General features: G+C 46.3%; 1 protein-coding gene across 1 annotated transcript in view; it reads right to left on the bottom strand.

Moving 5' to 3' along the window:
* Positions 1–1,581: 1,581 nt before the first annotated feature.
* Positions 1,582–23,427, bottom strand: part of LOC135054978 (glycine N-acyltransferase-like) — a 268,645-nt gene continuing 246,799 nt past the window's right edge. Inside the window, exon 6 of the mRNA XM_063958502.1 lies at positions 1,582–5,517. Coding sequence (XP_063814572.1) covers positions 5,124–5,517 — 394 coding nt within the window. The 3' untranslated portion in view covers positions 1,582–5,123. The remainder of the gene's footprint in view (positions 5,518–23,427) is intronic.

The following is a 23,427-nucleotide window of genomic DNA, read 5'->3' as shown; positions in this document are numbered from 1 at the left end:
CAATTCTTTTGACCCCCTGGACTCCACGCCTGGTGGTTCCTCTGTGGTTTCGGTCCTTAGAGGTATTTGGCGGAAAGTGAAGAAAGCCCTTGTGTCTGTGTCATTAGTGACCAAAAGGGTTTTTGATAAGCGGAAAAGACCCTGCAGCTTCAAATTAGGAGACTTCGTCTGGTTGTCTACCAAGAATTTGAAGTTGAGACAGCCATCTCATAAGTTAGGCCCCCGGTTCATCGGCCCTTATAAGATCACCAGGGTTATCAATCCGGTGGCATTTCAGTTAGATCTGCCCCGTTCTTTGGGTATCAATAAAACATTTCATTGTTCCCTTTTAAAACGGGCGATTAGTAATCCTTCTTCCAGTGGAAGACCTTCCCCTCTTCTGATACGTGGCCAGAGGGAGTTTGTTGTTGAAAGGATTCTTGACTCCAAGGTGGTTCGGGGTCGGCTGTCATTTTTGGTGCACTGGAAGGGGTATGGCCCGGAGGAGCGGTCGTGGGTGCGCAGTTGTGATCTTCATGCCCCCAGACTGATACGCTCTTTCTTCTCGCAGTTCCCCGATAAACCCGGTGGTAGGGGTTCTTTGACCCCTCGTCAGAGGGGGGGTACTGTTAGGGTCTCCTGCCCTGTGCTGCCACGTCGTCATGGCAACCGGGAGACAAGTGCTAGTGGAGTAACCTGAGCGCAGCTGATACTCCGGTTCGGGTCTTTTGCTGTGCAGTGGTTATAGGCTCTGTGCACGGCAGGGGATCCGGTGCTGGTTTTTGTGCTCACAGTCTGTGAGGTCTGAGTGGGGCGTGGACAGCACCTGCTTTATAAGGCCTCTTTTCAGGGTAAGCAGATGCTGCTGAATCTTTGTTGGTTAGTCAGTTCATGAAAGTTAGCCAGTACTGTGTAGCTTTGTATTTGTTTGTTGCTTACTGCAAATAGGCCTGGGGATTTGGTATTACACTCTGCCAATCCAGACCTAGCAGTAAGACTGGAGTCAGTCGTTTAGCTTGCTGGGGTTCTGTTACTACTCTGTGAACTTAGCAAGTTTGCGGATGTATTCTAAGACTTGCCTGTCTAATCCTGTCTCACTGTGCTAGGTGTCAGGGGTCAGTTTAGTGGCAGTAAGCTAAAACCTGTGCACTGCAAGTGAGAATCAGGATTGTGGGGACTCTCCTTGTGTCTATTATTCCATCTCTGACCAAGGAGTTTACTGCCACACCCGTTGGTAACCCTTTAGGGTTTTGCTGTTGCCCTTAGCAACAGCATTTCGGGTTCTCTACGTATTAAAACACAACATCTTGCTTTTTACATCTGAGCAGTTCTAATACAAGGGAGATACCCAGTTCCTTAGCCTCTGGGCTTCTCTGTTCACTTTGTGTGTATTTTGTTACCCTATCACCTTCTGTGTACGTTATGTCATATTCCCCAGTTTGTCTGTGAGTCCATTTGTTTTGCATAACAGTTCAAACACCAGTACATTCCTGCAGACACTGGAGTGCATAACAGTTCTGACACCAGTACTTTCCTGCAGGCACTGGTGTGCATAACACACCTCTATCATCACTCAATCTGATACAATAAATATCAATAGAATGGTGGAGAATTACTTTAATGATAATGTACAAATTAGCATGTCAGACATTCCTTTTGAATACTGGGAGGAAATTTGGAGCCCCTTGTACAAAATTGTTTTGGTATACTTAAGCTGCTCACCCTCAAGTGTGTACCATATAGATTTTTTAACATAGCTGGGAACCTTGTGAGCAATTGGAGTAGGAGGCTACTTCCAAAAAATCTGGAAAAACTGATGTTCATCAAAATGTACTACAAATTCTTTTCCAACAGTTACAACTAAAAGAGACTTCTGTAATGATGGATTCCAGTGAGCATGAGCTAATATTTTGTTATGATGATATTAACAACAGTGAGGATTGCGATGATGAGGTTGGTAATTATAAAACAACACTGTTAGCCACCTTAAGCCCATTTTTTAGCTCGGTTTGGCTAAACCACCAAGATGTTGTCCTTGGTGGGGGCTCAAACAAACCAAGCTCCTCTGTTACAAAGGTGTCAGTTCCTGTTGCTGAAGTGGTTGGTTTGTTAAACTGTGCACGTCGCTGAAGTGGTTGGTTTGTTAAACTGTGCAAGTCCTTTTTAATAAACAAAATAAGGGTAGGAGGGCCCAAAGACAACTCCATAGTGCACCACTTTTCATAATGGGCTGTTCTTTATGGGAGCATTGTTTATGGTCTTCTGTCTCTTGATAGGCCATCCATCACCAGCTCATCCATCTTACCATTCTTTCTTGTGTGTGGTTGACAGGCAGTGTATTATAAACTATAATAGTACTTGTATCACATTATTGTATCATATTAATATATTATCAATATTCCTATCATGCTTGACTAGACTATTACTCTGCCTTCAATCTTTTGTATTATCCTGGCTCTTTAGGCCTAGTAGCTTTCAAATTGGATTAGGCTGTGACTCAGTATGACTGAATCTCTTGTATTGTCCTGACTCTTTAGGCTTAGTAGCTATTAACGTGGACTACTGTAGGCTTTGACTCTGCATTGATTGAGAATCACTAATCGTCCTGACTCTTAAGGCCTAGTAGCTATCAACTTGTACTAGGCTGTGATTTGAAGGCCTGTGATTTGCTGCTTGAAACAGTTTGTGAAGAAATTTACTTCTATTAGCTATCTACTTGGATTAGGCTGTTGCTCTGTCTTGATTGAATCACTTGTATTGTCCTGACTCTTGAGGCCTAGTAGCTATCAACTTGGACTAGGGTGTCACTCTGTCTTTATCAAATTTCTTGAATTTTCAAGACTCTTGAGTCCTATGATTTGCTGATTGGATCAGTTTATAAATAAATTGGCTTATAATTAGCAAGTACAGTAACTATCATTTTCAGGTCACTCATTTTAGATAATACAGTGCTAAAGAGCACTATATGGATGCTAGTTTTTAATAGTTCCATGTCTCGGATTTGCTTTTCTTTATACTGTAGTTCTGAATTTTAGCTGAATGAGTGAATCAATCAATCAATCAATCAATCAATCAATCAATCAATCAATCCTATAACTACATAAATACTCAATCTGAGTTTCCTTGCACTGGCCTTGTGGGCCTGTGATCTGTTGCTTTGAAAAGTTTGCCATTGCGTTTGTAAACTCACATTTGGAATGCTTGCTCTTTTGCTAGTTCTATGCCATTATTTTACTTTCATTATACTAAAATTCAGAACAATAATAAAATCAACAAATCCATCAATGCTTTACCTGGAATGGCATTGCCATGGGTTATGGCGATTCCTCAAAGTCACATGTCACGAGTATATGCATACTGTGTGCCCTGGGTATGTGGTGCTCTCTGTCCTATGAGTAATAACCTGGCTGTGACCAATATAGGAATTATTATAGTGCACCCAAAAGGTATATTTTATAAATGTCTGTTTGGTTTGAACTGCTTGGAGCATTTGGTCACCATACCGGCATTTGGGATGCCAGCAGTCAGAATACCAACGTCGGGATCCCGACATGGATCACCATAGGCGGATCCAGGGGGGGAGACGGGCACTCGGGCCCGTGCCCCCCCTATTGTTTCTGACTTCTTTTTTTTCAAAAGGAGAACAGCAGCAGCACTACTGCTATTTCCGTCAGTCAGATTTAATAAAAGAGTCAGCAGGCACTAGGACCCGCCACTGCTCTAACAGCAAGTCCATGTGGTAACCAATGGGGATGCTGGAGCTGCAGCTACAGCCTCCCCCTGCTCACACAGCAACCTACCTCCCCAACTGCCAGCTGGCCAGAGTCCAGCCCAGGTGCGGGGTTCAAATGCCAGCATCGAGTAAGACTGATACATATGACAGCGCAGAAGGCTTCATTAGCCCTCACTGCGCCGCACAGTTTCCCAGCACTTCCTCCTCCACTTCCTTTACCACCATGCTAGGTGCAGTCAAACTCAGCCTCAGCTTTGAGAAGGCGGCCCGTGTGATTGTGACAGGGCTGTCCTGCAGATGTCTTATGTTGCTTGTTGGAGATCCAACTGGCTGCTTCTGCTAATCAAAGATGGGCAGTTCGTGTTCTGCAGTCTGAGTCTCCGTGCAGTGCCCAAAACAATGTATGCTGCACCTGCCACCACCAACTAAAACCTATAATAATTATATTGTGCTGGGGTGCCTTCCAGGCTCCCATAACTAATGGAACAGGTGACCAACATTTTAAGGCCCAATCAGCCTTTTCATCAGGGTGAAACATTGGCAATAAACCAGGATGCGCTCCTACAGCCAATCATTACCTGATGGCATATTCTGTGACGCCACGTCCCCTGTGATACCACTCCTCTTATCTGGGAGCACGCGCGCCTTAGGTGCATGTAAATATAACTATTACCGTTACTCTATCATGGTGGCCCCCCCTTCATTTTCATCTGGATCCGCCGCTGTGGAACACAATACCGCCGCCAGCATCCCGACCATAAGTACGCTGCAGCGGTTTAGGATCAGATTGTGGGGGGTGAGATTAGGTTGAGGCTGTGTGGAGGGGGAGGGGGCATTAGGATTAGGCTGCAGCGGGGCGGATAGATTAGGGTTAGGCAGAAAATGGGATAATTTCCTCTTGTTCCTATGGTTTATATAATTTGTTATACCATATATCCAGCACTCTACAGATTGGTGAAGCCTTATGAACAAACATTGATGATGATAATTGATGATGATGATGATGATGATGATGATAATAGTAATGAGGATGAGGAAGATGAAGAACTAGGTCCATATGGTCAGTGAAGTATGTACTTCAATATCACTGAAAACAGACTGAGAGGGCATATGGAGTCAATAGCAGCTCTAACCCAGCCGGGGGCTTATTGATGCAGTCAGTGTTTGTCTTTATAGTATGTTGACACTAAGGTGACAATCACTATGTTGACATTCATAATGACTGACACATTCAGGCCACTTCCTTCTGCTCACTGAGGCATACTGTGGGCTACACTTTAACTCAAAGGGAACATATACATTTTAAAAGATTTATGTTTATTGTAAGTCACTTCAAATAAATCCAGTTTCTGCCATAATACTTACTAAAGGATCAGAGGTATTTGATGAGAAATATAAAGAACAAGGGATATCACAACGGCTGGAACTTCCACTGTTGCCACCTGCCTGCTAGTGGGAATCCTGCTGCCAGAGTAGCCGCTTGACTAATCTTATTGTCTGGAGCCACATGGCAGTAGAGTGGGGCTCCCTTAGAATACACTACAGTAGAAAGCCTGGTTATCATGGTACGAAACATTCCTCGATTCCTGTAGCATTTGTCTGTGTATCCCATACGCAGCTCTGAAGACTGTTCACTCAATAACCACGCAACAGGCTGTCCCGCACCTCCTTTCCTGGCACACACAGTGGGGAATCTCTGGATGCATCGTTCCACATAGCGTTCACTACGTTTATTGCCACCAAATGCCCAAGATGCATTAACATAGCGTGCTTCATCAGGGCGGAGCGTAGAGAACTGCAATTCACTGTGGAAACAACAAAGATATAACAAAGAAATTAATTTAATAGTGTGCACAGGTAAGCAGAAGGCGGAATTATTATTTTTTGGCATGGCCCCTTGCAGTGAGACCACACTGGAAACTGGGTGTTGCCTCTTGAGAAAGAACTACATTACACCCCAGTTGTGCACACTGCACCCCCACATATTGGAACCTCCATAAAAAAAAACTAAAATATTAGCCCCGATAGGGGGGAAAAAACAATCAAACACACTGGCCCCTACAGCAAAACATGAAAACACAATGGCTCCTGACAGGAAAAAAAACAGACATATTGAGCCCAACAGTAAAACTAACACATTGACCTCTACAGTAAAAGAAATAAAACACAATAGCTCCTGAAAGGAAAAAACACATATAGTGGCCCCTATAGGAGAATAAAACAACACAATGGCCCAACAGGGGGAAAAAAAAAATCAAATATTGGCCCCTATATAAAAAAAAAAAACACAAAGATCTCCACAATGACCCCCCCCCCTACCTCCACAATGGCCACCTACAGAAGACTTACCTGACCTGTCGGTAGCACTGGAGGAGAGGAGCTCAGTCCCTTCCCTCAGCTCTGTGCAGCACCAGGATCAGTCAGTGCAGCCTCAGTGATGACTGCCCTTTGTGGGTGGCTATGTGACCTATAATGCGCCTTGTGTTGTGTCCCCATCTGTCTGCTTTAGTGGCCAAAGGCAGCACCTTCCCCTAAAAATAGCCCTGTGCTTGAGTAATGTGATGTGACCTTGGCTACATTCAAAAAGAAAATAAATCATTACCTACATATATACAGACAAAAAATACATCCCATACGGATGTGTCTTTCCTCATTTCGTGTTTTTCACACCCGCAGTCTGCCACAACTAGTCGCTGCCTGCGTATGCACAATGCATTCCTTATGGGAGCAGTGCCTGCGCATGTGCCTATGATTAGTCACTGGCACACTATTCATGGAAACAAGTTACATTAGCCATAAATAGTATTTAAAATTAGCCTGGGCCCATTTGTACCTCTGAAAGAAATATATAATTGCACTACTATTGACTAAAACTAAAAGGAGTGTGTTTACTCTGGAAGGTATTACACTCTAGGCTTCTGAATTGTCATTGTCTGAAAGGTCATTGTCTTCCGGTTTAACAACTACAGATAACATGGAATACAAGATTTAGCCGGATTGTACCGGATTCAGGGTATGTGCCCCAGCTCCAAGGTAAGGTGATACAGGGAGGGTTCAGTCATCTGGTGGTCAGCGGAGGAGGAAGAAGGCCAGATTTTTTATACTAAGCATGTGTAGAAAGAGATAAAGTGGATGGAGAGAAAGTACCACTCAATCAGCTCCCAACTGCCATGTTGCAGGCTGTGGGGCAGATGTATTAACCTGGAGAAGGCATAAGGAAGTGATATGTGCAAGGTGATAAAGGCACCAGCCAATCAGCTCCAATATGTAAATTAACAGTTAGGATCTGATTGGCTGGTGCGTTTATCACCTTGCACATATCATTGGTTTGTAACTTCCTTATGCCTTCTCCAGCTTAAAACATCTGCCCCTATGTTTGAAAATTGACAGTTAGGAGCTGATTGGCTGGTACTCTATCTCTATCCAAGCTTTGCTACATCTCCCCCATATTAACATGTGCATCAGGTTCTTTTCCAGCATGATAGGAAGGAGGTGCTTCTCTATCTATCGGAGTAGTCACAAGGGGGGGAATTAATTTAGAAGTGGGAAATTTAAAAACTTGGCAGCATTGGGTTTATCACACAGCCATGGGATTTTGCTATTCAATTGCAGGACAGAAAATGAGACACATTCATTTCTATAGAAATAATTTTGTCTATTTTCTTGTACCTGCAGAGCATGGCTGATTTTTCCTGAAATCATTATTTCTCTGACGTCCTAGTGGATGCTGGGAACTCCGAAAGGACCATGGGGAATAGCGGCTCCGCAGGAGACTGGGCACAACTAAAGAAAGCTTTAGGTCACCTGGTGTGCACTGGCTCCTCCCACCATGACCCTCCTCCAAGCCTCAGTTAGATTTTGTGCCCGGCCGAGGTTGGATGCACACTAGGGGCTCTCCTGAGCTTCTAGAAAGAAAGTATAGAATTAGGTTTTTTATTTTCAGTGAGACCTGCTGGCAACAGGCTCACTGCAGCGAGGGACTAAGGGGAGAAGAAGCAAACCTGCCTGCTTGCAGCCAGCTTGGGCTTCTTAGGCTACTGGACACCATTAGCTCCAGAGGGATCGACCGCAGGCCCAGCCTTGGTGTTCGGTCCCGGAGCCGCGCCGCCGTCCCCCTTACAGAGCCAGAAGCAAGAAGAGGTCCGGAAAATCGGCGGCAGAAGACATCAGTCTTCACCAAGGTAGCGCACAGCACGGCAGCTGTGCGCCATTGCTCCTCATACACACTTCACACTCCGGTCACTGAGGGTGCAGGGCGCTTGGGGGGGGCGCCCTGAGCAGCAATAAAAACACCTTGGCTGGCAAAAATACCACAATATATAGCCCCAGAGGCTATATATGTGGTAAATACCCCTGCCAGAATCCAGAAAAAAGCGGGAGAAAAGTCTGCGAAAAAGGGGCGGAGCTATCTCCCTCAGACACACTGGCGCCATTTTCTCTTCACAGTGCAGCTGGAAGAAAGCTCCCCAGACTCTCCCCTGTAGTTTCAGGCTCAAAGGGTTAAAAAGAGAGGGGGGGCACTAAATTTAGGCGCAATATTATATATACAAGCAGCTATTGGGGAAATTTCACTCAGTTATAGTGTTAATCCCCACATTATATAGCGCTCTGGTGTGTGCTGGCATACTCTCTCTCTGTCTCCCCAAAGGGCTTTGTGGGGTCCTGTCCTCAGTCAGAGCATTCCCTGTGTGTGTGCGGTGTGTCGGTACGGCTGTGTCGACATGTTTAATGAGGAGGCTTATATGGTGACAGAGCAGATACCGATAAATGTGATGTCGCCCCCTGTGGGGCCGACACCAGTGTGGATGGTTAGGTGAAAGGTATTAACCGACAGTGTCAACTCCTTACATAAAAGAGTGGATGACGTAACAGCTGTGGGACAGCCGGCTTCTCAGTCCGTGCCTGCCCAGGCGTCTCAAAGGCCATCAGGGGCTCAAAAACGCCCGCTCACTCAGATGGCAGACACAGATGTCGACACGGAGTCTGGCTCCAGTGTCGACAAGGTTGAGACATATACACAATCCACTAGGAACATCCGTGACTTGATCCCGGCAATAAAAAATGTGTTACACATTTCTGACATTAACCCTCTAAAAATGGGTTTTTATGTTGGGGAGAAAAAGCAGGCAGTGTTTTGTTCCCCCATCAGATGAATGAATGAAGTGTGTGAAAAGCGTGGGTTCCCCCCGATAAGAAACTGGTAATTTCTAAAAAGTTACTGATGGCGTACCCTTTCCCGCCAGAGGATAAGTTACGCTGGGAGATATCCCCTAGGGTGGATAAGGCGCTCACACGGTTGTCAAAAAAGGTGGCACTGCTGTTTTAGGAACGGCCACTTTGAAGGTACCTGTTGATAAAAAGCAGGAGGCTATCCTGAAGTCTGTATTTACACACTCAGGTACTAGACTGAGACCTGCAGATCGTGCTGCTGCAGCGTGGTCGGTGACCCTGTCAAACATGAGAACATATTAAAGACGTCGTCTTATATATGAGGGATGCACAGAGGGATATTTTGCCGGCTGGCATCCAAAATGAATGTAATGTCCATTCTGTCAGGAGGGTATTAGAGACCTGTCACTGGACAGGTGATGCTGACTTTAAAAGGCGCATAGAGATTCTGCCTTATAAGGGTGAGGAATTATTTGGGGATGGTCTCTGGGACCTCGTATCCGCAGCAACAGCTGGGAAGAAATATTTTTACCTCAGGTTTCCTCACAGACTAAGAAAGCACTGTATTATCAGGTACAGTCCTTTCGGCTTCAGAAAAGCAAGCGGGTCAAAGGCGCTTCCTTGCTGTACAGAGACATGGGAAGAGGGAAAAAGCTGCACCAGTCAGCCTGTTCCCAGAATCAAAATTCTTCTCTCGCTTCCTCTGAGTCCACAGCATGACGCGGGTGCTCCACAGGTGTAGCCAGGTACGGTGGGGGGCCGTCTCAACAATTTCAGCGATCAGTGGGCTCGCTCACAGGTGGATCCCTGTTTCATTCAAGTAGTATTTCAGGGGTACAAGCTGGAATTCGAGTTGTCTCCCCCCCGCCGTTTCCTCAAATATGCCTTGCCGACAACTCCCTCAGGCAGGGAGGCTGCGCTAGAGGCAATTAATAAGCTGTATTCCCAGCAGGTAATACTCAAGGTGCCCCTACTTCAACAAGGACGGGGTTACTATTCCACACGGTTTGGGGTACCGAAACCGCATGGTTCGGTGTGACCCATTTTATATTTAAAATCCTTGAACACATACATAAAAAAATTCAAGTTCAAGATGGAATCGCTCAGGGCGGTTATTGCAAGCCTGGACGAGGGGGATTACATGGGATCCCGGGGACATCAAGGATGCTTACCTGCATGTCCCCATTTACCATCCTCGCCAGGAGTACCTCAGATTTGTGGTACAGGATTACCATTACCAAGTCCAGACACTGCCGTTTGGACTGTACATGGCACCGAGGGTGTTTACCAAGGTAATGGCCGAAATGATGATACTCCTTCGAAAAAAAGGGAGTTTTAATTATCCCGTACTTGGACAATCTCCTTATAAGGGCGAGGTCCAAGGAGCAGTTGTTAGTCGGGGTAGCACTATTTTGGAAAGTGCTACAACAGCACGGTTGGATTCTAAACAGTCCAAAGTCACAGCTGGTTCCTACGACACGTCTACTGTTCCTGGGGATGGTTCTGGACACAGACCAGAAATAAGTGTTTCTCCCGGAGGAGAAAGCCAAGGAGCTGTCATCTCTAGTCAGAGACCTCCTGAAGCCAAAACAGGTATCGGTGCATCATTGCACGCGAGTCCTGGGAAAAATGGTCGCTTCCTACGAAGCAATCCCATTCGGCAGGTTCCATGCAAGAACTTTTCAGTGGGACCTGTTGGACAAGTGGTCCGGATCACATCTTCAGATGCATCGGCTGATAACCCTGTCTTCGAGGACCAGGGTATCTCTACTGTGGTGGCTGCAGAGTGCCCATCTTCAAGAGGGCCGCAGGTTCGGCATACAGGACTAGGTCCTAGTGACCATGGATGCCAGCCTTTGAGGCTGGGGGGCAGTCACACAGGGAAGAAACTTCCAGGGACTTTGGTCAAGTCAGGTGACTTCCCTACACATAAATATTCTGGAACTGAGGGCCATTTACAATGCCCTGAGTCAGGCAAGGCCTCTGCTTCAAAACCAGCCAGTACTGATCCAATCAGACAACATCACGGCAGTCGCCCATGTAAACCAACAGGGCGGCACAAGAAGCAGGATGGCGATGGCAGAAGCCACAAGGATTCTCCGATGGGCGGAAAATCATGTGTTAGCACTGTCAGCAGTGTTCATTCCCGGAGTGGACGACTGGGAAGCAGATCTTCTCAGCAGACACGACCTCCACCCGGGAGAGTGGGGACTTCATCCAGAAGTCTTCCAAAGGATAGTACACCATTGGGAAAGGCCACAGGTGGACATGATGGCGTCCCGCCTCAACAAAAAGCTATAAAAGATAATGCGCCAGGTCAAGGGACCCTGAGGCGATAGCTGTGGACGCTCTGGTAACACCGTGGGTGTACCAGTCGGTTTATGTGTTCCCCCCTCTGCCTCTCATACCAAAGGTACTGAGAATAATAGGAAGGCGAGGAGTAAGAACGATACTCGTGGTTCCGGATTGGCCAAGAAGAGCTTGGTACCCAGAACTTCAAGAAATTATATCAGAGGACCCATGGCCTCTGCCGCTCAGACAGGACCTGCGGCAGCAGGGGCCCTGTCTGTTCCAAGACTTACCGCGGCTACGTTTTGACGGCATGGCGGTTGAACGCCGGATCCTAAAGGAAAAGGGCATTCCGGAGGAAGTCATTCCTACGCTGATTCAAGCCAGGAAAGATGTAACTGCAAAACATTATCACCGCATATGGCGGAAATATGTTGCTTGGTGTGAGGCCAAAAAAGGCCCCAACAGAGGAATTTCAACTAGGTCGATTTCTGCATTCCTACAAGCAGGAGTGTCTATGGGCCTAAAATTAGGCTCCATTAAGATACAGATCTCGGCTCTGTCGATTTTCTTCCAGAAAGAACTAGCTTCAGTACCTGAAGTTCAGACATTGTAAAAGGAGTGCTGCATATTCCAGTGGCACCTTGGGTTCTCAACGTGGTGTTGAGTTTCTTAAAATCACATTGGTGTGAGCCACTAAAAACCGTGGATCTAAAATATCTGACGCGGAAAGTGGTCATGTTATTGGCCTTGGCTTCGGCCAGGCGTGTATCAGAATTGGCGGCTTTGTCATATAAAAGTCCTTAGCTGATTTTCCATATGGATAGGGCAGAATTGAGGACTCGTCCCCAGTTTTTCCCTAAGGTGGTATCAGCTTTTCACTTGAACCAACCTATTGTAGTGCCTGCGGCTACTAGGGACTTGGAGGATTCCAAGTTACTGGACGTAGTCAGGGCCTTGAAAAATTATGTTTCCAGGACGGCTAGAGTCAGGAGAACTGACTCGCTGTTTATCCTGTATGCACCCAACAAACTGGGTGCTCCTGCTTCTAAGCAGACTATTGCTCGCTGGATTTGTAGCACAATTCAGCTGGCGCATTCTGCGGCTGGACTACCGCAGCCAAAATCTGTAAAAGCCCATTCCACAAGGAAGGTGGGCTCATCTTGGGCAGCTGCCCGAGGGGTCTCGGCTTTCCAACTTTGCCGAGCTGCAACTTGGTCAGGGGCAAACACGTTTTGCAAAATTCTACAAAATTGATACCCTGGCTGAGGAGGACCTGGAGTTCTCTCATTCGGTGCTGCAGAGTCATCCGCACTCTCCCGCCCGTTTGGGAGCTTTGGTATAATCCCCATGGTCCTTTCGGAGTTCCCAGCATCCACTAGGACGTCAGAGAAAATAAGATTTTACTCACCGGTAAATCTATTTCTCGTAGTCCGTAGTGGATGCTGGGCGCCCATCCCAAGTGCGGATTGTCTGCAATACTTGTACATACTAGTTATTGTTAACTAAAGGGTTATTGTTGAGCCATCTGTTGAGAGGCTCAGTTGTATTTCATACTGTTAACTGGGTATAGTATCACGAGTTATACGGTGTGATTGGTGTGGCTGGTATGAGTCTTACCCGGGATTCAAAATCCTTCCTTATTATGTCAGCTCGTCCGGGCACAGTGTCCTAACTGAGGCTTGGAGGAGGGTCATGGTGGGAGGAGCCAGTGCACACCAGGTGACCTAAAGCTTTCTTTAGTTGTGCCCAGTCTCCTGCGGAGCCGCTATTCCCCATGGTCCTTTCGGAGTTCCCAGCATCCACTACGGACTACGAGAAATAGATTTACCGGTGAGTAAAATCTTATTATTTAGGTAAAATCGCTGGGACTTGCTCTGGCACCCTGGAAATCCACCCCCCCCCCCTCCCATAATGAGGACTAATTAAGCAACTGAAAGTTTCCAATCAGCTTAATTACACAATGCGTGTGAGTGTGTGTAAGTGTATGTGAGAGTTTGTGTGTGTGTGTGCATGTGCACGAGTTTGTGACCAGTAGCGGATCTTGCCACGGGCAAGCAGGACTTTTGCCCGGGGCGCCGCCTTCCGGAGGGCGTCGGCGCCGTCCGGAGGCGCCGCACCAGGGCAAGATCCGCTACTGCCCCCAGCTGCCCGCTGTGACCCGCTGCCCGCTCCGAAGGGAACTAGACGCGTAGCGTCTAGTTTCCCTTCATGGAGAGGACCTTTACTGTGCGGTGCGCGATGACGTCATCGCGCACCGCCCAGCAAAGGTCCTCTCAAAAAAGGGAACTAGAAGCTACACGTCTAGTTTCTCTTCGTGGAGAGGACCTTTGCTTTGCGGTGCGCGATGACGTCATTGCGCACCGCACAGCGTTTCAGCAGCACTACTCTGAACAGGGGGCGTAACTGACCACGCCCCCTGCACGAAACCACGCCCCCTACTTCCCGCCCGGGGCGCAAACAGCGCTGGAACCGGCCCTGTGTATGACCACTGGTGTGTGTGACCCCTTACCCCTGGAGACAAGGGCTGTGAGAACTACATCTCCCATCAGCCCCCATTCCTCCATCAGCCCCCACCCCAAGTGTGCAGGTGGAGGGGAGACCACTGGGAGCCGCGGAGTTGAGTATCTTTTTTTTTTTTTTTACTCGAGCCTCAGAGCTTTTAGTTCTAAAATCCTCACCACCATTTTTTATATTACCATAGGTATCGGGAGCATGCATACTCGTAGCAATGCAAAATTAGGCACGAAGTATGCAAACAGGGGCGTAGCCAGAACTTTGTGGGCCCCATAGCAACATTTTGAAGGGGCCCCCGTCCCAATGCTTCTAGAGAGACACTTCTCTGCAGCAGTTTGGTTATTTTATGCCCTATAATAGTGCCCTAGTTAATTTTCTGAACCATAGTAGAGCATTATTTAATGTTATGCCCCATAGTAGTGCCCTAGTTTCTTTTATGAATCGTAGTAGTGCTTAAATTCACCCTTTGTCATATTTCAGAGCTGCCAGTACACATTATGCCGCACAGTACCCCCAACTCACATTATGATATATAGTGCTCCCCGCACAATGCCCCGGTTCATATATTATAAAATTAAAAAAATGCCCTCCAGTTCATATTATACCACACTACAATGAGCAAGTCCAGAGGCATACCTAGATATATTGCAGGCCCCAAGGAAGAAGATTGAAAGGACCCCTATGTACCACCCAGTGATGAGCGGATTCGGTTTTACTCGGTTTTACTCGGTTCTCAAAACCGAATCTTATTGGCCCACTGATGTCACGTGTTTTGGATAGCCAATAAGATTCGGTTTTGAGAACCGAGTAAAACCGAGTAAAACCGAATCCACTCATCCCACCCAATCATGAAAATGTATGTAACACATGTAACTTTGACAGGGAAGGTGGGCCCCTCTCAGCTCTGGGCCCCATAGCAGCTGCACTGCCTGCACCGATGGTAGCTACGCCCTTGTATGCAAGGCTTTTACCCTTGCTAAACCTCCAGTGCAGTGTCCCACAGTGGTGGGGAGGGGGGGGGGGGGGGGAGAGCAGCGGTGAATAGACACTATTCACTGGAGACAGGGGGTCTGGGGGCATGCCCCTTCAGTGATTGATGAAAAAAATGGAGATTGCGGCACTCCATGAAGCCACTCCCCCTTTTCCATGCATGTTTTGATCTGTATTGGTTTTGGATCTGTTTTTTTTTTAAATCATAAAAACAGCTAAAATCACAGAATTTTGGCCAGTTTTTGTTCCTACAATATTATCATCTTCAATAACATTGATGTCCACTCATTTCCAGTCAAATTTGACCACCTTACAGTTACAGTTCACAATATTGTTTTCATCAACTTTAGGCACAAACATGTGCACTTAAACCTCCAACATGGCACATCTAGGAGTGGCACTGCAGTGGCAGACAGGGTTGCATTTTAATAAACTATGGTAAAAAAAAAAAAAAAAAACCAGTCAGCAATGCTCCAAATGCAAAGAAATAAGTTGCAAGATGGAATTGTCCTTGGGCCCTCCCACCCACTAGGTTAAACATTGCTGTCTAATTTCACCAACAGTGTTGCACAATACGTGTATGAGTATGAAATAAAATATATTACAGTGGCACAACCTTAACCCATAGTGTAGCATAATATGTGTATGAGTCAAAAATGGTAGTCGAACACTGTGGTTAACCTTCACCAACAGTGTCGCACAATACATGTATGAGTACGAAATATTAATATACTGTGGTCTGACCGACAATGTCACAGTACTTAAAACTACTTAAATAAAAATTGTATAGTACACTGGGGTACAGCACAAAAAAATAATAATTTAGAATTATATTGTTATGCTTTTTGTTTTTAGCATTTATTATTTTAATTTTACACTGGGGCAGAGCCCCTGGATGGATGGACAGAGCACCCCCTGTACTGATACAGCAGATCTCACAAAGTACCCCTGGACTGATTCACTCCACACCAAATATACACAGTACTGACGGACACCTCCAACCAGAACACTCTCCACAGCAGGAGTGAAGATGGCGCCGATCACTGAGACCTTTATAGAATCCAAAACCTGTGAGAATCCGACAGCGGGAAGATGATGTTCGCCCTCTTTTGGATCCGAGTCTGGTGGGAAAACCCATACAGAAATGAAAGAGCACCCCTGATACAGCAGAGCTCACAGAGCACCCCTGGCCTGATACAGCAGAGCTCACAGAGCACCCCTGGCCTGATACAGCAGAGCTCACAGAGCACCCCTGGACTGATACAGCAGAGCTGATAGAGCACCCCTGGACTGATACAGCAGAGCTCACAGAGCACCCCTGGCCTGATACAGCAGAGCTCACAGAGCACCCCTGGACTGATACAGCAGAGCTCACAGAGCACCCCTGGACTAATACAGCAGAGCTGACAGAGCACCCCTGGCCTGATACAGCAGAGCTCACAGAGCACCCCTGGCCTGATACAGCAGAGCTGATAGAGCACCCCTGGCCTGATACAGCAGAGCTCACAGAGCACCCTGGACTGATACAGCAGAGCTCACAGAGCACACCAGGACTGATACAGCAGAGCTCACAGAGCACCCCTGGACTGATACAGCAGAGCTCACAGAGCGCCCCTGGACTGATACAGCAGAGCTGAAAGAGCACCCCTGGACTGATACAGCAGAGCTCACAGAGCACCCCTGGACTGATATAGCAGAGCTGACAGAGCACCCCTGGCCTGATACAGCAGAGCTCACAGAGCACCCCTGGCCTGATACAGCAGAGCTCACAGAGCACCCCGGGCCTGATACAGCAGAGCTCACAGAGCACCCCTGGCCTGATACAGTAGAGCTCACAGAGCACCCTGGACTGATACAGCAGAGCTCACAGAGCACACCAGGACTGATACAGCAGAGCTCACAGAGCACCCCTGGACTGATACAGCAGAGCTCACAGAGCGCCCCTGGACTGATACAGCAGAGCTGAAAGAGCACCCCTGGACTGATACAGCAGAGCTCACAGAGCACCCCTGGACTGATATAGCAGAGCTGACAGAGCACCCCTGGCCTGATACAGCAGAGCTCACAGAGCACCCCTGGCCTGATACAGCAGAGCTCACAGAGCACCCCTGGCCTGATACAGTAGAGCTCACAGAGCACCCCGTTCAGTCTCTCGTTCCCGCCAGACTTGGATCCCGGCTCAGACCTCAATGTTCGGGTGGGTTCCGGTTCTTGGAGAACCGGACCCGCTCATCTCTAATCCTTACATATTTTTTCTTTCTTCACTTTCCCATCCACCTGACCCAAAGCCAACATCACTGTGTGACCTTATCATACAGCCCACCAAGAACCTTTGCAAACTTGTGGACAACTATGCAATAGATAGCACCTATCCTCTGTATCAAACCTATTTCCCAATAGATCGTAAGCTTGTGAGCAGGGCCTTCCTACCGCTATGACTGTTTGTTATTACCCAGTTTTGTTTTATCATAGTTGTTTCCATTTATAAAGTGCACAGAATATGCTGCGCTATATAAGAAATTGTTAATATATAATACATATATATATAGAATGGATAGAGTTTGGCACTCCTAAAACAAAAACTTAGCTGCAGCCAGTGCCTTCATAAGGAGATAAATACATAGAACAAGGATGCGGCACTCTAGGCTTAAGAAATCCACAGCAAACTTCCAATTTGCAACGTTTCAGTAGACCAACCTACTGTCGTCAGGCTTTAATATCAGATTAAAAACAAGTACATACCTTTATAGTATCACCGCGTGTATTCCCGCCAGCTCGTCCCGGGACCACTCACCCGCCGAGCCGCACAGGCTATGACGAGCTGGCAGGAATACACGCGGTGATACTATAAAGGTATGTACTTGTTTTTAATCTGATATTAAAGCCTGACGACAGTAGGTTGGTCTACTGAAACGTTGCAAATTGGAAGTTTGCTGTGGATTTCTTAAGCCTAGAGTGCCGCATCCTTGTTCTATGTATTTATCTCCTTATGAAGGCACCGGCTGCAGCTAAGTTTTTGCTTTAGGAGTGCCAACCTCTATCCATTCTATATTTGGAACGATCACACAACAGTGAAAATTCTGGTTGAGGCACCCAGCTATCTTATTGATATTGTCACCGGGTGATTTCTGCATCTCTAGACTGTCTAGAGTATTCTTTTAACAGTTTACATGATTAAGTGTTTGGTGCAGTTCTCTAATTAGAGGTCACAATTACTGGCTGTGCTGTGATAACCACTGCAGACTTTCACTGATTATACTGCTAATATGGAACATATTGAGGACCAATTTGGACATTTCAAATTCCCAGCAGGGGACATTCTATCATTCTCAGAGTCTGAAGCTGAGGGGATACTTTGCGATAAAGGCATTAATGACGAAGCTGAGGCAACGTCAGTGGAAAATATCTTCAACGAATTGCTAAAATTAAAAAAGAAAGAAGTGGACTTTTATCTCCATGGATTATCACTTAGTGATTATTATAAAATGAAGAAAATACCCAGAGGATTCCGGGTCAGAAATTGTCCTACGATAGGACGGTATGACGTACAGTTTTGTCGGCGTTGGACGGCCATTTTAAACAAATGCTCGCTCGACTTAGTATTATTGGTGATAGAACAATCCAAAAAGGAAATGGAAGCAGTAAAAAGTAAAATAGCTGCATTTGAATTGGTACATACTCCGGCATTGACAGCTGACAAAGAAGAAGATTGGATGGATAAAATACAACAACAAATTTCTCTGTATAAAAGAGAACTGATTGCTTTCAAAAAAGAAAAATTAGTAAAAGTGGAAAAAGATTATGAGAAACATTCAGTTTATAGATGGCTCTCTGATAATAGAACAGAGGGAAAAAGACGTCCCTTTTTTCCGCAGAGACCGGAGCCCTTTCACTAGATTTGACACAGAATCATCGCAAGAGACCAATAGTGATACAGAGTACAGACAGATCCATAGGTGTGCGCAGGGGGGGTGCCTGGTGCGCACAGGCACCCCCTAATGTCTGGCACCTCAATCTCACATGCGTGATGCAGCGATAGCTGAGCAGGCTGATTACTGTCCCCTCTGCGCTGAACCCTGTCAGGACTGCATTCCTGACCGGACGCCTGGGTTAATCAAGGGTGCCACTGCCACCGGCTTTCAAACTCCCGGCTCCATCTCCATGTACAAAAACAGCGTGATGTGATTACGTCATGCTGCTCGCAAGCCCAACTCTCTCCTTCTATGCTATGCCAACGCCAGCCACTGATGAGGAGCAGCATGCAGCCAGCATTCCTCTTAGGAAGATAAATTCAATACTGGCAGGCGGTCGGCAGCAACATTGACACATCTCTTGTTTTTCCAGCAGAACGAGTACTAGTCTGCGACTGTCAGTGTCAGTGAGTGACTGACTTGTAAGTAAGCTGCTGCAGCTTGCAGGGGAAAGTGAGGGGGATCCAGACCAGGCTGAGGAGGAGCACTGTAATTGCAGTTAGTGCCATCACGGGTGTTTGTTTGGTGCACACCACAACATCTGCTTTATTAGGATTGGTACAAGGGTGGATATTTTATATTGCGTTGACCGTCAATAGATGGTGCTAAACATGCCCAAAAGGCGGTGCTAGACACACCCCTCCGACGGTGCACCCCCTAATAAAATGTGCTGCGCACGCCTATGGACAGATCCAACCAAGCTGCTGCCTCTTTAGGAATAAAAACAAGAGGAGTGAGAAACCAAGGAAAAGATGGCGCACCAGGAGAAATGGCCAAAACGAAAGGCAGAGGAAGAGCAGGGCGTCCACCGACATCCAAAAAGACAACATAGTGAATTTATCTTCATATGAACTATCATCTACAGAAATGAGTTTGTTGAATAAAGGCTTGTCCTTTATTCCATCAGTTCCTTTCGATCCTTTGCAATGGAATATTGAAAAACATTAGTTGCAAAGAAAGATCAAGCTTAAAGAACATTTCAAAGATAATCTCGGACATGATCCAGTGGAGAAAGTTTCAGTCCCCAAACAGTTAAAACCATTTCTCCCCAAATCGGTCTTTGAGCCGATTTCATACAATCCTAGCATTAAAACGTTTATGAGGTTGTTGGAACAGGATGTGGAGGCAGCCACCAATAGTGGTGTCTCTTGTCATCCGAATCTTACTGTACAAGAAAGAGAGGCATTGAAATCACTATCTAATAATCATAATTTAATTATTCGCTCAGCGGATAAAGGAGGGGCCATTGTCCTACAAAATTTTTCTGATCATAATAAAGAGGCTCTTAAACAACTCTCTGACACCCAGGTTTATATTAAGCAACAATCTAACCCAACAGGTATTTGTAAAAAAAGACTTCAAGGGATTTTACAACAAGCTTTAGTAGTGGATTTAATTTCAGAGGATCTATTTAAAATCCTAGTGCCGGATCATCCATTAGTACCGGTTTTTTATTTAATCCCAAAAATACATAAGGGTTTAAACCCCCCACCGGGCCGCCCCATAGTGTCAGCTAGGGGCTCACTGCTGCAACCATCAGCTTGTCTATTAGATGCTCTGTTACAACCCTTAATACGTGACGAACCAAGCTTTCTCTTAGATACGAGTTTGTTAAATAATCTTAAAAAGGTATCTACGATTTCAGATGACACATGGTTGGTGACTGTAGATGTAGTCAGTCTGTACACATCAATTCCGCACCAGTTTGGTCTGGCGGCGGTTAAAAGGTTTTTATTGAGGAAGAAGGTCTTTAATCCAGCTAAAATTGATGTGATACTACAATTGCTAGAATTAATTTTGACTATGAATTTTTTCTTGTACGACAAGCAATTTTATATGCAAACACAGGGGTGTGCGATGGGTTCTTCTGTGGCTCCAGTTTATGCAAATATAGTAATGTTTGGAGTAGAGGAGGATTTGTTTTATAATAATCCTTCGTTTTCCTCCCAAGCGCTGCTATTTAACAGATATATAGATGATTTAATCATCTTGTGGAAAGGTAACAATACAGTGCTAGAAAATATGTTAATTAACTATAATGCCACAGAAGGACCCATCAAATTCACCTATAATATGAATCAAAATGTTATCAGCTTTCTTGATGTACAAATTCAGATCAATGATTCGACCTTGACTACTACATTGTTTGTGAAACCAACAGATAAACAACAGCTATTACATGCAAAAAGCTGTCATCCTAAATCTATGATGAGAGGTCTCCCTTACTCCCAGATGATTAGGATTAGGCGCATGGATAGTAATAGGAAAACAGCTGAATCCCAGATTGATTCTCTCATTGATAAACTGATAGGTAGAGGCTATTCGTTAAAAGCATTAATGAGCTCCAAAAATAAGGTGATGGCCCTGGATAGAGAGAGGTTGCTTATTAGCACTACAAAAGCAAGTGTGTCACAACTGAGGGCCTGAGCTGACGGAAGGCAGCCTCAGTTGTAGGGGCTGAGATGTACCGGAACCTGGGAGGTTGTATCAGACCCCTGGACATGTAAGTAACATGAAGAGAAACCGCCCGAAGGCGTGACCACGACAACTTGAGTAAAAGTCAATGATATTTATTTATGACAAACTCCATGCATCACAGTAGCAGTAAAAAGTAACATAAAAATCAGCAGAGAAATAATAATACAGTTCCTGGGTACTACAGGGTGGCAGGGGCCACAGAGCTCTGGTGGTATGAGACAGTTCTTATTATCTGCAAGTTGGAAAGTCCTTACCAGGCTCAACTGTAGCAATGAGGAAAGCCCAGGGTCGTACCAGCTGGTGTTCCAGGGAAAGCTGGACTGCTGTAGATAAAATGCTGCTGTGGGTACTGGTAAGAACCAGACAGGTGTTGGCACGGAGTGGATACTGGCTGGAACCAGTTAAATAATAAATAAAGCTTGAGAGCGATGCAATGTAGATGAAATGTAGAATTTGAGAGCGGAGAAATAATAATACCGGTGGAGAGTGGTAAACTGCAGAAAGGACACCGGCCCTTTAAGAGAAGCTGTACACTGCTGGAAGCTAAGTTGGAAGCAGGTGATGTTGTAGCTGGAAACAGGTGAGTCCAGAATGGATCGGAGAGTCAGGCTACACCGCAGATGGAATGCTGGTGCGGGTCTCTATAGCAGAAGTCTGGAGACAGGAGCTGGAACCTGGAAGACATTCACAGAAGAGAGACAAACTGGAACTAGGTTTGACAACCAAAGCACTGACGCCTTCCTTGCTCAGGCACAACCTATTTATACCTGCAGCAAGGAAGGCATTGGCTAGGCAATTATGCAAATTAATAATACTGACAACGGATTGGTAGGAATGATCAGCTGACAGAATCCAAGATGGCTGCGCCCATGCAGACACTTGGAGGGAAGTTTGGATTGTAATCCATGTGGTCTGGAAAACAGTAATGGCGGCGCCGGCCACCGGAGACAGGAGACGCCAGGCTGACAGATGCACATCCGACCACGCGGACACAGCGGAGGCCGCGGCTGACGTAATCGCCACTCTGAATGCAGAAGCTCAGGGACGGCGGCGGAGGCCGCGGGAGACGCCATGCCAGATGTATAAGGCGTTACTGTGACTGCGTCCAGAGAGACAGGAGAGGATGCGGGAATGTGCACATCAGGATAACAGATGGGATCCGGTCCTGGAGCGCTGAGCCAGCCTTAGGAGGCATCTGATAGGTAAGAAATGGCGTCCAGATACCCGGATCGTGACAGCACCCCCCCCTTTAGGAGTGGCCCCAGGACACTTCTTTGGCTTTTGAGGAAACTTGGAATGGAATCTCCGGACCAAGGCAGGAGCATGGACATCAGAAGCATTGGTCCATGAACGTTCCTCAGGGCCATAACCCTTCCAGTCAATAAGATACTGAAGTTGACCGTAACGGTGACGTGAGTCCAGGATCTTGGCTACTTCATACTCAACGCCTCGTTGAGTTTGGACTTTCGGAGTTGGAGGAAGTGAGGAATGAAACCGATTCAAGATTAGCGGTTTCAACAGGGAAACATGGAATGTCCTGGGTATCTTTAAGAAGGGAGGCAACTGGAGTCTGTAAGCAACAGGATTGATGACTTGATCAATTTTAAAAGAACCGATGTAGCGAGGTGCAAACTTCATACTGGGAACTCTTAACCTCAAATTCTTCGTGGATAACCATACCCGATCACCCACCTTGAGAGCAGGAACTGCTCGACGCTTCTTATCCGCAAACTTCTTGTACCTGAACGATGCCTTGAGCAGAGCTGATCGTACGCTCTTCCAGATATTGGCAAACTGATGCAAGGTGATATCCACTGCGGGAACAGAAGTTGCTGGAAGCGGTTGGAACTCAGGGACTTTAGGGTGGAATCCAAAGTTGGTGAAGAATGGTGTTGAAGAAGATGAAGAATGATACTGGTTGTTATGACAGAACTCGGCCCAGGGAAGTAATTGAACCCAGTCATCTTGAGAGGAGGACACATAGATGCGGAGGAAGGACTCCAAGTCCTGATTCATCAGTTTGACCATTGGTCTGAGGATGGTAAGCCGTGGAAAACTTTAGCTTGACTTGGAGGGCTTGACATAAACTTCGCCAGAATTTGGTTGTGAATTGAACTCCTCGATCTGAGATAATTTCTTCTGGAAGACCGTGGAGTCGAAAGATCTCTTGTATGAATACTTGAGCCAACTTGGAAGCTGACGGAAGACCGGTGAGAGGAATGAAGTGTGCCATCTTGGTGAACCGGTCAACTACCACCCAGATAGTATTAAACTTGTTGCACATGGGCAAATCTGTAATAA

Source organism: Pseudophryne corroboree, chromosome 3, assembly GCF_028390025.1.
Source record: "Pseudophryne corroboree isolate aPseCor3 chromosome 3, aPseCor3.hap2, whole genome shotgun sequence".
Lineage (NCBI taxonomy): Eukaryota > Metazoa > Chordata > Amphibia > Anura > Myobatrachidae > Pseudophryne > Pseudophryne corroboree.
The sequence above is the reverse complement of the archived record's forward strand: the minus strand, read 5'-3'. Positions and strand labels throughout refer to the sequence as shown.